At 36.8% G+C, this 16080-nt stretch overlaps 2 protein-coding genes and 1 non-coding gene across 3 annotated transcripts; 2 read left to right on the top strand and 1 right to left on the bottom strand.

Annotated features, from left to right (window-relative positions):
* Positions 2081-6065, bottom strand: LOC18786313. The gene is made up of 8 exons (XM_007218951.2): positions 5531-6065; positions 4946-5077; positions 4660-4783; positions 4122-4555; positions 3821-3897; positions 3585-3720; positions 2895-3098; positions 2081-2393 (listed from the first exon to the last, which is right to left on the bottom strand). Exons 1-8 carry the CDS (start codon positions 5918-5920, stop codon positions 2334-2336), a joined length of 1557 nt encoding a protein of 518 aa, XP_007219013.1. The 5' UTR covers positions 5921-6065; the 3' UTR covers positions 2081-2333.
* LOC18787154 (histone-lysine N-methyltransferase ATXR6) lies at positions 7617-11041 on the top strand. Its single transcript, XM_007219702.2, has 7 exons — positions 7617-8068; positions 8327-8823; positions 9063-9143; positions 9287-9516; positions 10174-10274; positions 10360-10572; positions 10689-11041. Exons 2-7 carry the CDS (start codon positions 8553-8555, stop codon positions 10846-10848), a joined length of 1056 nt encoding a protein of 351 aa, XP_007219764.1. The 5' UTR covers positions 7617-8068; positions 8327-8552; the 3' UTR covers positions 10849-11041.
* Positions 11670-11741, top strand: TRNAW-CCA. Its single transcript has one exon. It is a non-coding gene; the product is annotated as a tRNA-Trp (tRNA).

Raw genomic sequence — 16080 nt, 5'->3', positions numbered from 1 at the left:
TACTATAGCTAGCCATTAGGTGTGGTATTATTACCTAGGCCTAGCAAATTATAAAGCATAGAAAACCACAAATTATTACAAAGGCGGGATCTAAATCATCTAACTAACCATACCAATGAACTGATGTTACATATTTTATTATTTTCTAATATAAGTAAAAATCTCTGATATGAATGCGTCTTATTGATGAAATTTTTTTATAGAAAACATAAACGACAAGAAGAGATAGTGTGGCAAAACGACAAGTTAAAAGGTCTTAGTCATAAAACTCATAAGTAAAGTAACTCAGGGACTCTCATATCACACGTATAATCCAAATAAAACTTGTAGAAAATGAGGTAGGCTAGCAGTCGCAGCTGACGCTGAGGCTGAGCCATTTCTGCAGAAAACGGTGACGGCGGCAGGGCGACTACTGCTGAAGGACTGGAGGCAGTGGACACGTGGCAGAAAATAATGGGAGCCCACCACATGAGAGCTCATGTGGTCGCGAAACGTGTCGACGATGATGGAAGAATGAGAGAGAATATTTGGGGCTCCGCGCGGGTGCTTCCATTTTATCCATACTTCCATCCCATCAATTTATTAAATAAATAAATAATCGACAATAATAATAAAGAAAAAAAGCAATTGTTGTAATAATGAACGTGCGCATGTGGCGGTGTCCATCTCTCTCGCTCACTCCTAACCGCCGTACGATTATCTGACCACAATGAGACTTTAGTCAAACTCCCATACGTCACGCGATGCTGCTTTACAATCCCATTCCATTGTCTGCCAGACAGACACGTCTCACTTCTTTGTTTCGGGCGAACCCGTTGCTTCATACGACTTGTCGTTGTTTCATCTCTGTAAAGTAAACTTAGGGAAGAAGAGCAATGCTTCCCTGTGCGGCGTAACTGCATATGTGCTGTGTGCAGCGGACATGAAACATGATTTAATTGAATTTTGATAGGAAGGAGCAGTGGGGTCGCGTCTACACATTTACGCACCCATATGAGGGGCACACCTACACATGCTCCATAACATATTAATTATATATTTCACGTAAATTATATACATAATCTCAAATTATATTGCAATAACTTGTGTTTACATTAATTTGTATTGTGGACATAATCTCAAATCAAGTGTCCTGAAATGCCCAATTTTGAGAAGACTAGAAGCTTTAGCTATGTCAATGGTTAACCGACCAAAAAAGAAGGCATAGAGAGAGAGGAGGCATTCCTCATTAAGAATAAAAGAAGGCATTCCATTTTTGGGCCTCACCGTCTCTACAAGAAAAAGAACCTCTAGGCTGGTCCAACTTAGGTGGACCCACCGCCACAAAAGCAAAATAAACGGGTGGGGCCCAATGGACATTCAAATATTAACCCTCCTCTCGATGGGGATGGAGGTGGAGCCTTGACCAAAGTAAGTAGTTTGTTCTTGTAAGATTACCTTATCTTCATCTGATCTGAATCATGCTTTGCCTAACACCGACTACTTTTGAATTAATTATTAAAAAATTACTGAGCCAATTATAAAAACTAATGGTGACTTGGTTACCCAACCAAAAAGTTACATAATGCATATTTAAAGATAACTTGAGGTCCTAAATAAGATTAATTATTAATTAACATAGCAAAGCAAAGCCAGCAAGTTAAATGGCCTATGCTTCGCATTACATTATTCTCGAAGGCAGACCAAGAAATTTCAAAACTTCGCATTACATACTCTGTAATCAAGATAGTCATCGCCCCGAACATTCCCTACTTGACAATGAAAACGATTTATACGTTAAAAGCCGTTAACTCAGGAGCATTTGTCCCCTACTTTCATTTAAGCATCCAACAAAATCTCAAATTTAGCAGCAGCTGTACTTTTTCTTCATCAAGCTGACTTCTATCTATTGTGGGGCATAAGTGAATATTTTGCGGCATGTGACAGGTTGAAACTACAGGGAGGGAAAAGGAGGACAACTGATAAAAATAATATTTGAACATCACAAGTGAAAGGCATGCTCATTGCTCTACTACCCCCTCTCAACTTGAATCTGTCCTAATCTTTTCTATTCTTATTCTTCTAATTTTAGCCGACAGCGTTTCCGCAACAAAATGAAAGGTCCAACCAATTGGATGTGCATCATCATCAAATTCAAATCGCCAAAACAGAGTTGGGGATGTTTTGTTAGGCATATATATGGATGACAACATACATTACTTCAAAACACTTCAACGTGAATATATTACCCCTAACAATATAAAAAGGATGAAGGAGAAGATATGAAAAAGCATGAGTGAGTGGCAATATATGGGCCACTGACAGACTAGTGCACAATGATTATCAACTTCAATTTACTCATTCAACTTGCAAACATCAATGAACTTCTGGACTGCATTGTGGTATTGAGTTCCCTGTAACAACAAAAAATTATTTTTTAAGACAGCTAGCAACACTATTCGACAATGAATTGTCATATTATATCAAAACTCTTGACAGCCTCAAAGTGGTTTTCCGAAGAAATAAAGGGCAACATATCAAATCATTTATAATTTGCCTAGCACATGAATTGAATATAATCTACAACTCAAAAGAGTTTACGGGGGAGAGAGAAACATAAATCTCTCTCATTGTAGGCCCAAGAATGGGCAATTAGCTCTCCTCAGATGACTGCAAGCCATCACACAGCCTCTCATTATCACCTGTCAATTATCCAATCTATTACCCTTAAACAAGATAATTTGGTTTAGTGTCCATGTGGTCCTTCCTTTGTAAACAATGGAAATGCGCATGTTGCTTTTCCAGGTTTTAATTAGAATGCAAACTGACCACACATGCAGCTCCACTATAGTAAAGTGGAGAGAGAGACAGAGAGACAGAGACAGAGAGAGGGAGGAAAGGATTGATAAACATACCTCCCAGTAAAGTTGGTTGCAGTCCATACATTGCCAAAACTCTAGATTCTTATCAAACAAATAGTTAGGAATTCTTTGAAAACCTTTCGCAGCTTCAACAGCCTCTTCAGTCGTCAAGGGCTTTTGAATAAATCTACCATTACATTTGGTGCACCTTGACATCAGCTGATCCTCACAAATTTTCAGCTGGAAAGTTTCAATGATCTGCAAGAATACACTTCAGAATCAGATTCATCCTGTTAACAAAAATTCAACGTTCTAATCGCTTCTTCGAATGTTATGATCTAGGAATATGTATCAGCATTACCTATGCACTTCCGAAACTAAACACAAACTAGGAGTCTAGGATGTCCCACTCAACATATCTATCACATCTTCATCAGATACTAACTCATCATAAATTCTTAAGTTTTGTAATTTAAACTTCCTAAGCTAAACCCACCATGCTTACATTAAACATAATACGTTGTCAAGATTAATATATTCAATTACAGCCTCATTAAATCTAATGCTAGACTCTAGGTAGTGAGATCTTTATATAAGTTAACCTGAAGGACCATGAATCACTAGCAATGTTTTATGAATTTTTTAAATTAATGATTGTGAAATAGTAAAGTAGTTTCCAAACATGGCATGTATATGTAATTTGATTTATAAGGTACAGAATTTTCAAAATGAACACAGACATACCTCGAGTAGCTGTTCATTCTTGAGAAGATTCTTTACCCTATAGATTTGATTTTTTATTAGATAATCATGTCTCAGCAGCTTGGCATCCCGTGTCAACAGCACTCTCTTCTCTTTGTTTGCTTGTTCTATTAACGCCCTGCATAAAATGAAACCTCAATACAATCATTCAAAAGATGTTAAAACATATTCAAACTCTACGAGATATTGAACATAGAAGAGCACAATCATCAGAATACCTGGGTCCAGGCTTTTTTGAATATGGGATTGCAGCATTGATCCCAACGCATCTTAAATGTTTAGCTAAGCCTTCAACCTGAATAAGCATGAGCAAGCAAGTAGCACACACAATTCAGCAGCAGAAACTCTTTGATCTTAGAATAACTCTTATAGGGCAACAGAGAAAGAGGGGGATGGGGATGGGGAGTTCAATTGCCGATCACTCTTTTTTCCTGTGTAATCGGCACCAACCATGTAAGCCAAAGAAAAAGTGAAATAAATAAGAGCAAAGAAAACATAAACAGATAGGAAAAAACTTACCATCACGTCACAGAGAAACTTTGGGTGTCCATCACCGCCCAAGGTCAAATCCCATGGAGGTGGACCTTGCCAATCTTCAAAACTCTGTCCTTGCTTTTCCTTGCAAATCAAACCCACTGATGACCGTCTTTTTGATTTTCTTTTGCTAGTTCTGGCCCTTTTATCAGATTCTTTCAACAAAATTTCCTCCCCATATTTGTTTACAACCCTCGCGAGTAACTCATCCATAGGCAGGGTATTCCTAGGTCGCGTCCTCAAAGCCATTCCCTCTTCTGTAGCTATATTAGGATAAATATAAGAAGTGGTAGCTCGGACTATATCCAAAGCTTCATGGAATTTCATCCTTACAATTTTATTACATACATCAAGCTTCTCAAGAACCTCTTTCAACCCAAGATACACGGTTGATTCAGTGGGACTGTGAATCAAGCTCCCTGAAATTTAGATTTCCAATAACTTTCCATAACTAACAGGATATAACAAAATACAAGAGTGGTATTTCAAGAAAGCAGTGTGTTACATCTCTAGTATGACAGACCTTCCTTGATGACCTTGGCTTGGAAGACATTAAATATTTCAAGCAAACACTGTGCATCAATGGCTGCATATGTTTTCTGCTCTTCTGTAAGAGGACGACATGACCAATCACTACATTGAAGTTCCTAAAGAAGATATGTTACATTAACAAATTTTGATAGGAAGTAAGAACACCCATCCCATCCCTCCCTCATGTAGTTAAAAGTCTAAAATTTTACATCGCATAGCAAAATAGGAATTTCACTTGGTACTCGAATGAACATAGCAAAGGTCTTGAGAAGCCAAACCTTTGAAAGAGAAATGCCAAGGATTTCTTTGCAGATAGTTGCTAAACTCTTGATATCCTTTGACGTCTTCCTTCCAGGTTGACTGTGCTGCAGATGATGGTATATGCTCGTAATATCCATAAAGGGTTCCACCTGATAAATTTGTGAACTTTAAACAGAATCCTCTTATGAAAATATCAACTGAGCTTCTACGAAACAAGCCCTCTACGGGGCCATATCCTCAACATCTCACAGACACAAAGTACTCTACGCCATAAATAAATCAGTTTGAGAATTATAACTTAGCTTTCACCAATCCAAACCCAGGTTACACTTCCGCATAAGTTCAAGTTACTAGATTGCGAGCAATAAGGGAAGTTCAGGTCATGTTTGATTAAAATTTCTCAATTACTTTACTACCATATTAATCATTTCTATCACCCAAGCAAAAGCTTGTGATTATTTTCATTCATGGGCAAAAGTTGTGAAATGAATAAAACAGAGGTATATATAAAAAGAAAATTGCTTGATGTTAAACTTTCCCTTCATTTCCCGCATTTTTCCAGCAAGCTAGCAGTCCATGACTGATAAATTTAAAGCTCTTACCTTGTCAAACCCTTGTTCACATCCTTGTGAGCTGAAAGTGGAAGACAAGTATATTAAATCCTGCTTAAATCTAAAACCCAGTTTCAGAATGTCGGGGGAAACAAATGCGTCTCTAAGTAATTCCCAGATTGAAGGTAGAGGAATGGAGGATAAGTCGAGCAGGAAAACGACTGAGTCATCTGACTCGACCGAGTCACTGCTGAGTTGACAGGCGAGTTGGAGGAGAGAGACTGTTGGGAAAGACGACTGGTGGGTGCGGATGGGCTTCCACTCGGCATCGAGCGCAATGATTCTGGAACGCGTCAGAGACTGAGTTAAGTCTGTGAACTCGGGAGAATCGGTGGATGAAACTAGGTGGATTTTGAGGGGCCTTGGATATCGGGGATCCATGGAAAAAGTTGAGCTAGTTTCCTCCCCCACAATTTGACGGAGGTTGGGTTTTTCCTGGGTCAGGTCGTTTTTGTCCCGGGCATGGGCATGGGAATCAAGCGAACTATAAAGTAAGCTCTATGTATTTTTTGGTTCCCTATGCTAAATGCACCCAATGATTTTTCAATATTTAGAAGAAAAACAATCAAGAACTAGTTGGTCATCCAATCATGGATTTTTCTCTTATCTCGACGGTGTATTAAAAAGTTAAATGTTTATTATCATAAAATGTCTTTAAGGTTTATGAAATTATCAGATTGCATTTTTAATGTTTTTTTTTGTTACTTGTGGTTCTCAAGGTTAGTATGTGTAATTACAAATGGTCTCTGTTGTTAGATTCTGTCAAAAACTCTGTTAGTTTGCTGACGTGGCATACATATATATCACAAAACATCCCTGACGTTTATATACTTATCACAAATAGTTCCTACGAATTTTTTTTAATTTTTAATTTAAAATTCATAAAATTTTGGTTTTCTTTTTAAAATTATTTATAAATGAAAAAACAATTTATAGAAGGATTTTAATCTTGAGGACCATTTATGAACCCTAAACCTTTAGTTTTTTTTATTTTTAAATTTTATGGATTTTAAATTATTTTAAAAAAACTTCATTAGTTTGTTGATGTGGCATATATATGGAGCCTACATCTATAATAATATAGTGTCACATGTATTTAAAATTTAATACATATTTTCTAATTATAATTCATAAAATTTTAAAAAGATAACAAAAATTTTACGAATTTTAAAATTTTAAAATTAAATTTTTTTGTAAGGACCATTTGTGATAGGTGTGTGAACCTCAATGATGTTTTGTGATATAAATATATGTCACATCAGTAAACTAACAGAGTTTTTGACATAACCTAATGGCAGAGACCATTTGTGATCATACATACTAACCTTGAGGATCACGAGTGACAAAAAGAAACATTAAGGATGCAATTTGATAGTTTCGTAAACCTTAGAAACGTTTTGTGATAATAAGCCAAAGTAAAATAACATAAATTCAAATTTATGACAACCCGCGAAGTATAAGAGAAATGTCTAAATAAGGAAAATAGAAAGCTCAATTTTAAGCACTCGAGTCTCCATTAATTTTTTGGTAGAAGTTCAAGTCATGCACTATAAGGAACAATCCCATACTATCCTCAACATGTACTCACACATAGCATAAATAGTTATTTATTTGGAGCGAATTCAATTTGTACAAATTAATCAATCCTTAATTACATTATAATCACCAACTTATAAATTGATTAACAAACTAACTAATATTGTCGTGCAAAATAGACTGTTATCTAACTACTAGTATAACAACCGGCTAACTACTAATCAACAAGTGATCATAGCTATACATCGCACGTGGACTAATTATCAAATATCGGTGATAATATGGTAATAGTACAATAGTAGAGATAATGATAATGATGACGATATGGTATGTAATTTATTTCCTCAAAATTCTCACTCTCGCATAATTTTAGAAATAATAACTATTTAGATGAAATATGGAATACATATTTTTTATGTAAGGAATTTATATATTTTTGTTATGTGTTTTATTTTTATTACTTAAAATTAGGCTCAATAAATTGACCAAGTACAATTATTTCAAGGGTTACTACTATTTTTTTTTTGGGTCGAAAGGGGTTACTACTACTGGTACTCGGAATAGAGGTAGGAAGGAAGTAGGAAATGGGAGTCGCCACGTAGGCTACATTTCCACGGTCATTGGTCACTGTTGTACGAAACAAACACAAACTTCACAAGAGTAAATTCCTTTTTCTATTTTCATTTTCCATTTTCCAGACCCTTCGATTAGAACCCAATTCGGGTACTCTCGTCGGCCTTGGGCCGCCGCATTTCCACAACAACCTCTCTCACTCACATCACACTTCGCTCTCATCCAATCTCTAAACTACCCTCTCTCTCTCTATCTCTCTCTCTCTCTCTCAATATCGGCTCCTGCATTTTATTTATTTGGCGGAGAAATCTATTATCTTGGCGGCAGGCAGATAGAATAGATCGGAAATGGAGAAATCTTCCAAGAGCTGCCGCAATGGATTCGAAGACGATGTCGATGAGCCCTCATTAAGGATTTGAGGTATTTCTCCCCTCTCTCTCAGCTTAGATGGTGATTGCCTTGGTTTTTTATTTTTAATTTATATGAAAATATGAAGAGTTTTTTAAATATTAATTGGGCTTCGCTAAAGGAAGCACAAAATTGTATAATTGGTCTTTGCAAAAAATAAAAAAAAAAAATTAATTGGAATAAAGAAAATAAAGGGGAAATTGCTGTGAAGGCGTAGTTTCTTTTCCCTTAATATTTGGGTCACTTAGTTATGGGTTTAAATATTTTCAGCCCAAGCCCAACCCCGCACATGCTTATTGGGCTAGACCCAACCCGGCCCATCAGGAAACAGTGGCGCCAAATAATTAATGAAACGACCCAAGGTGGCGCCAACATCATTTCCCGCGAACCAAAATTAGCGCGCGAAATGCGCCCCATTGGTTAAATAGGCACAACAACATCGCAGGAACCAAATCCGTAAAGGCCAAAAAAAAAAAAAGACAGCAAGAATTAAGATATGGTGGTGCTGGGGAGAAGAACCCAAGCCCCCAAGCCTCTTTCTCGTTCTCAAATAGTCGACGATGACTCTGATAGTGCTTCGGATTCTGAATACGGCGACGTTTCCTGCGAGGAATGTGGGTCAGGTGACTCTCCGGCCGAGCTGCTTCTGTGCGACGGCTGTAACTGTAACAGAGGGTACCATTTGTTTTGCCTGAGACCCATCCTTGTTCACGTGCCTAAAGGAAAATGGTTTGGCCCTTGTTGCTCCAAGAACAAAAAGCCCAAGTGTACGTTCCTGGTTTATCTTTCTTCCCATTTTCGTTATTTATTCTGTCCAGATTCATTAGCTAACTACTGGGGTTTTTGTTGCACTAAATTTTATGGGTGATTTGAATGTCTCCAATTGTATTTCGTTTTTATTATTTGGGTTTTCAATTTAAGCTGTTTGGTTTGTTTGGAGGCTGAAATGCTCAGATTTGACTGATTCTTCTATTGATTCAATTGCCTTTCTCCTTGTGTGCTACAGCTTTCCCTCTCCATCAGACCAAAATTAGTGATTTTTTTCGGATTAAGAGGTCTGCGGACTCACTCCAGAAGATTAATCAAGGTAAACGCCAGTGAAAAACAGTTTATTAGGATGCATATTCATTTTTTATTTATGGGTTACTCTGAAGGTTTTATTTCTTTATATGTCTATGCTGGTTTATAACTGGGTACATCTTGGTCCTGTATATTTTGTTACTTTTATAGATAACCGAAAGAGGCGAAGGCGGGCAAGCAGCCTGGTGATGTCCAAAAAGAAAAGGAGATTATTGCCCTTTAGTCCCACCGAGGATCATACAAGGAGAATGCAACAAATGGCGTCACTAGCAACAGCATTGACTGCCACTGGGACTAAGTTCAGTAATGAGCTTACTTATAGGCCTAGATTGGCACCCAGGTCGGCCAATTGTGCAGCTCTTGAGCAAGGAGGAATGCAGGTATGTTGTAAACAGTGACCTCTCCAATAAAAATGTTTCAATTCACATGTGGATGTCTTCTAGTTGGTTGGGCTAATAGAGTACAGTGAATTCTCTCTCTAACCAATTAGGACAGGTGTAGAATTCACTGTGTTGGTGGATCTGAATTGCTGGGTTTGAGATTATATTAGTTTCAATAGCGTATATTTATGTTCTGAAATATGGTCTTCTGCTGGTTTAATTGTGCTGAAATTCTGCCTCAACTGCCCTTTTATTGTGAAGTTCCTTATAAGTTAAAAAAAACATGTGGACAGTGTCCAGAGCTCTGCATGAGGTCTCAATGTTACTTAACCAGGGAATGATAAAAATTTCAGTGTATGTCAACAAAAGCTCAGTATCATGATAGAAGATTGCATTTTAACCACTGGGATTGACTGAACATTAGCACTTGCAAGCATATGACTCCGGAAACAGCATGTCTTTTGTTATTTTCATGTATCCATAAGTTACATCTAGAGATTGATGTTATAGCATAGAAATATCCTGATTATTCTGGTAGAGAAATCCTACTATATGATATTTGATTTTCTGAATTTGAGGGGTGATCCAAAAAGTACATTTGTCTTATGGCTTGCATTGACAATGTCATAACTGATTATCACAATACTGTCTTTGCAGGTTTTGTCGAAAGAAGATATTGAAACTTTGAATTTGTGCAAGAGCATGATGGATAGAGGAGAATGTCCACCCCTCATGGTTGTTTTTGATCCTCAGGAGGGGTGAGTTTATGAAAAAACAAATATTTTCTCTTGGTAGTTGATACAATTGAGTCCCTGATTCAGTATAGTTACTTGATTTTCACAGGTTCACAGTAGAGGCTGATAAATTTATCAGGGATTTGACAATAATTACAGAATATGCTGGAGATGTAGATTACTTGAAGAACCGTGAAAATGATGATGGGGATAGCATGATGACATTGCTTTCAGCTGCTAACCCTTCAAAAAGCCTTGTCATTTGTCCTGACAAGCATGGTAACATTGCCCGCTTCGTCAATGGCATCAACAATCACACGCCGTAAGCTCATCTCCATTCCAAAGTTTTATTTTCTGCCTTCTGTATGTATATTACTTCCAACCTTGTCTTGCTGGCCACTTTGCCAATATAATCTAAGTTACTGAAATTTGGTGCAGGGATGGGAGAAAGAAGCAGAACCTGAAATGTGTAAGATATGATGTCAATGGTGAGAGTCGGGTTTTACTGATTGCAAACAGAGACATACCAAAAGGGGAGCGATTGTATTATGATTACAATGGATATGAGAATGAATATCCAACCGAGCATTTTGTCTAGCCCATTTTAAGTTATTCAACACCCACTCACCTTCACCATAGCTAAATCAAGCTTTTTCTTTTTAGCCAAGAAGCTAAATTAAGCTTACGGGGCCGCTAACAGGCTAATTGTATACTCATGACTGTTTTTGTTAGACCACAATTTTGGGTTTATTTAAATTCAAAGTTCTGAAATGAGAAACTTGAAAAGGAAATGTGAGCGAGTGCCTTCGTTTAAAATGGCAACGCTGACATATCAGTCAATTTTTGGATAATAATAATATGGTGGCTTGAATCTTGAAGGTTTGAAAATGGCCTAAACTGTGCATCGATTTTTACGAGGTTGACTGCTCTTACCTACTACTCTACCATCGCACTACCCAGAGAAGAAAAAAAATGTAATGCATGTTGCCTTGGAAATAAGTATCATGTGTCTATTTTAATATATATATTTTTTAATTGAATAATTTTTTTTATTGAGAGAAGCGATACCATACTAAACTTACTAACCTTTTGTTGAAGAGCAATTGCTCCAAATTGGCACTACTGGGTTTTTTGCATTTTGAATCTTTTTAAACGTTGTGTATTTGTCATGTTCTCTTTCCTTCAAGTGACCCACACACATGGGCTCAGGAAGTGTAGGCCTAATGGCCTAAAGCCCATTTTACATCATTGCTGATTAGAAAATAATTCCAGCTCATCTTTACAGCCTACTACTTTTCAAAAGCAAGGTGTAAGCCCATAGTTAGTTATGTGCATTAATTTAACACAATGGTAGGTTAAAATACCATAAAGTCCATGCCGTACAGTTTATATAGCACTACGCATCTCCAACATATCATCGGATCCGTGGCGCAATGGTAGCGCGTCTGACTCCAGATCAGAAGGTTGCGTGTTCGATTCACGTCGGGTTCAATTTTTTCTTTTTCTTCCTTTATTTTAAATTTTTTTTGTTGAAAGAATCCGAGACAAAATGCTTTCCCGTAATATCAAACAGTCTATTTGGAGAAGACAAAGATCAGAAAAGTTGAAAATGGCTTTTGGCATCCCCAACACAACCCAAGGCAATTAAGCAAGTAAATGATTATGGTGGTTGAGAGAGAGAGAGAGAGTGAAGAAATTCATGAGGCCGCAGAGCCATGACATGAACACAGCAGGCTTGGCAGCTTCAGGACTGCCAGCCCAAACAGCATACACTTGCCTCGCATTTGTTAATCAAGTTTTAGAGGACCACTTCTTCTCTGCTTCAGAAAAAAAAGAAGAAGAGTTGTTTGTAGCTAGACTAGAGTGGTCCAAAATCAGGAGCTACCGTAACCCACAGTACGTACAGCAGTAGCAGCTGGCAAAAGAGGCAGAGAGAAGGTAGTTGCCTAAGCCTTTCTGCTGCTGCCATCCCCACAATTGTGGTCCTACCTACACAACACATTCACTAATTTTGTTGCTACAAATTAGTGCGACTTCTACCATCAGATTTTGCTTTAGATACAGCTAGTATCCTCAAAATTGTGGTCCTATCAGAACTATGTTTATGAACTGAGTTTTGTGTACCTATATATATTTGCTGTTAATTACAAGGTCCAGCCAACAGGTAGAATCTGCTACCAGAGATTTTCCACCAGATCTTCCATCCCGAGATGAAGGATTTGAAGCTTTTTCATGTGCTCAACAGAAGAATTGATCATAACGGTTATTGGACTATAGTTGTGCTAGGGTTAGTAGAATTTCTGACCATTCATCCATGTAAATTTCATCCATATCTTATCGACAGCTATAAATCATCCACACGTCATCGTCAAGATAATTTTGTATGTGTAACAGGATAGAAAATCAAATTACTAGAAAGTTATACGTGCTGTAGATTAACAGTTTAATTGATTAACTTTGCCTGCATGATGAAAAACATAAAGTATATGTCATTACCATTGCATTTGGCAAATATATATATATATATATATATGTGTATAGTTTGATGGTTTTTGGACCATCCAAAGTTGTGACTTGTCCTTAGATTTGTTACTTTTCGTTCCCAAACAAAAATGTGGGGAAAATAATAGAGGGGAAAAGTGTAAAGGAGGCATGCCCTAAAGACAAAGTGGGTACCCATCCTAGAAATTAACAATACACAATATTAATTATGCATAGAAATGGAACCACTCGAAGTCGTAGACCCCCACCAGCAGCCTGTTTGGTGGAAAACCATGCATTAATCTGATTCTATTTCTATCAACAAATTATAATAGTACATACAACACTCAGTTTTCAAAATGGTGAAGCTCATGCAACATCGCACTTGTGACTTGTAGAATTGTAGTTTTCGCTACACTTTTTTCGTGCTTTTCATTTCTTGAAAGATAAGCATAAGCCTGAAAGAAAGGGCTCTTGGCTCCTGCATGCATCTGTAATTTGAATGTTGTGCTCTTACATCAAAAGTCAACTAATTCACCATATCGAACGAAGCCCAACAAACAAGTATTCCATGCATCACATATACTCACATGATGCAGCCGCATTAACCAGTTGATTACCAAATAGAAACTCATGACGATAATATCATATGATTATGGAACCAAATTAAGTTGATTAACTTATTTTCTGGCTCAAGTAAGCATTTCTTTCATTAATTAATAATTAGCTCAAACATTCGTGCAATGTATCTATAACAAGAGATGATGATGATCGAGTTTGTTTTTTTTTGCTTTATTTTTTTCTGAGTGGAGATAAAAAGAAAGAAAGAGCCAAAGTTGTACATAGTATGAAGCCATTACTTAAAGGTCAGTCTATCAATTGTCGGGCGGGACACGCACACATCAATGCATGATGAGAAAAAAGAAACCAACAACATATATAATATATCTTTTGTTTAATCTATGTCGGCATGCCAATTTATGGAGTAATATAAGGCACTCTGCATGTGCCCTTTTTTAATTATAAGTGCACACACGTTGCCACGCACCCATAATTTGCCATGCATGCATGCATGCTTACCAAATTCTTGAAAAAAATGATGGTATGGGAATGGGAGGGTCAACCGTTAAGAGAATCACAAATTACAAGGCAAACCACCATGCGATATCATGGGAAATCTTTCTCGATAAAATGCTTAATTTGTTGATTAACCAATACATTAATTATTTGGCAATTTGGCTCTTGGATTTACAACTCATATCCTAAAATTGCAGTTTTTATTTATTTATTATATTTGAGTTGTAAACTTTGTACTGTTGGGTTGGCTATCGAATAATTAAAACCCAGATTTTGATTGTTATTTGTTGCTGGTACACCAACTTTATTATTTGTGAGTTGTGCATTATGCGCCACGTGACACTTTTGGTTGTCAAATTCCCAAATTTTTTTTATGCGATTGCCGTTGCTGTGCATATATGCAAGGAATGTTTTCATCTAATTCAACACTTTGTGCTTATATTCTCAATAATAGAGAATATCTCGCGTCATGTAGAGGCAACTATTTGCTCATGCATGATGTATATGTTACTTGGTATCAATACTTTCAGTACCCTTTTCTTGATTCGAGCAGCGAGAAAGATTGGGCATTAACAAACGCCCATTTGCCTAATATATTATTACCAAACAGAAATGGAACCACCCAACCCACAGAATAATATTATTGTGTGCAGTAAGCTGTCAATCAACGAGAGCGTTTTAACTTTTAACCCAAAAAGAAAAGATTTAAAAAAAAGGTTAGTTTAAGTTTACGTGTTTCACTTCACTTTATTATGCAGAAAAAGAAAAGCAAGACTGTCTGCATGTTTCTGTCCTGGGTGTCAAGTGTGACTTTTGCAGATCACCATCACAGAAAAGAAAAAAACACAGAGTTACCATTTTTTTAAGTTTTCTATAATAACAACATTAATCAACCTTAATTATTATTATTATTCTTGGCTTTTACTTGCGTACTTTTGTTGCAGGCAGCCTTTGCTTAATTATCAATTTATAATTGAAACAAGCTCCCTTCTTGCACGGTAATTAAGACAGCAGTGACAGTCAGTCGGAAAATTGATGATATCAATGCAAACAAAACAAAACAAAACAAAGGGTGGCTGGGTGGCTGGGTGGCCGGCTACCTAGCTCTCTCTCAATCTCTCAACCTCTCAACCTCTCAACCTCTCAACCACCAGCTAGCTAGCTAGCTAGCTCCTCTGCCAATGACATGAGAGACGAGACACATCAAAGAGTTTTTAAGCAAACTGCCCGGTTCAACGGAAACAAGCCGACTTTTACTTTTTTGACTTTTTAAGACTTTGTATGGCTATAATGGTGACATTAACCTAATCAAAACCCACCTAATTACTACTAATTCACTTTCTTTGTCAATTTTCAATCATGATGCTGTTTTATGTTATGAATTTACTTTTTGACTTTTAAATCTCCCCTAATTACTATTGCTATCATTTGAATGCAGGAATGACTGAATAATTCCAACATCATGCCACAAATTAATCTCGTGAAATTGTCCTAAAACACTCGAAAACCCAGAGACAAAACATTTTCATGGTGGATGGAGGGATTGTCATGGAACCCATGCCCTAAACTAGAGGTGACATCCAGGATCCAGCTTTCACCTGTCACTGAGTCTAAATGGGCAATAGCTGGAATGCCCATGCCCATTTCCCATTGCCCTGCTATGGTAATTTTTTATTTTGGAATTTCTTAAGTAAACTTTTTGTTTAATAATTCTTATTTATTATTGTCACCATGGGAAATAATAATAAGGGTCATCTTTGACCATTAACATGCAATCCTTCATTGGACGGTCATAATTTTCGCTATTTGATGCTCATTTATATATAAGATTTTCCTTTTTAAAAGTAAAGTCATCCATTCTTCAATCAGAATTCCAAGTCAAACAATTTGGCATTGACCACCTCTTCAAGTGGAAAGTGAGACCTAACAAATTGAAGCTATAAGTGTATATATATATATATAAAATAAATCACCACACCTCCTCATCCCCATCTCATACAATCTTACAACCAGATTTATATAGAATGAAATATTAAAAGTAAGACTAAGATACATGGTTCATCCACCGCTTCCCTTTGCTGATTCAGGAAATGGCTTCTTATTAATTATATGTTCACTTCATCTTTATGAGTGCAAATCTTTAAAATTGTCAAGGTTATGTGTGTTTTTTTTTTAGTATAAACGATAATCAAAGTTATATATGTTTTTAGGTACTTTAGGTCCCCGCCCCGATTGTCATTTATTTTTATTTCTTATACGAAAATTGGAGTCT

Source organism: Prunus persica, chromosome G2, assembly GCF_000346465.2.
Source record: "Prunus persica cultivar Lovell chromosome G2, Prunus_persica_NCBIv2, whole genome shotgun sequence".
NCBI classification, from domain to species: domain Eukaryota; kingdom Viridiplantae; phylum Streptophyta; class Magnoliopsida; order Rosales; family Rosaceae; genus Prunus; species Prunus persica.
Note: the sequence above shows the minus strand (reverse complement) of the source record. Positions and strands in the feature narration are given on the sequence as shown.

Excerpts from the sequence above, each read along its gene's own strand:
- LOC18786313 (XM_007218951.2), bottom strand. The coding sequence starts at position 5,920 with ATGGATCCCCGATATCCAAGGCCCCTCAAAATCCACCTAGTTTCATCC. Across the intron at positions 5,078-5,530 it reads GTGAACAAGGGTTTGACAAG|GTGGAACCCTTTATGGATAT; the intron begins GTAAGAGCTTTA and ends CAAATTTATCAG. Across the intron at positions 4,784-4,945 it reads TTGGCATTTCTCTTTCAAAG|GAACTTCAATGTAGTGATTG; the intron begins GTTTGGCTTCTC and ends TATCTTCTTTAG.
- LOC18787154 (XM_007219702.2), top strand. The coding sequence starts at position 8,553 with ATGGTGGTGCTGGGGAGAAGAACCCAAGCCCCCAAGCCTCTTTCTCGT. Across the intron at positions 8,824-9,062 it reads CAAGAACAAAAAGCCCAAGT|CTTTCCCTCTCCATCAGACC; the intron begins GTACGTTCCTGG and ends TGTGTGCTACAG. Across the intron at positions 9,144-9,286 it reads ACTCCAGAAGATTAATCAAG|ATAACCGAAAGAGGCGAAGG; the intron begins GTAAACGCCAGT and ends TTACTTTTATAG.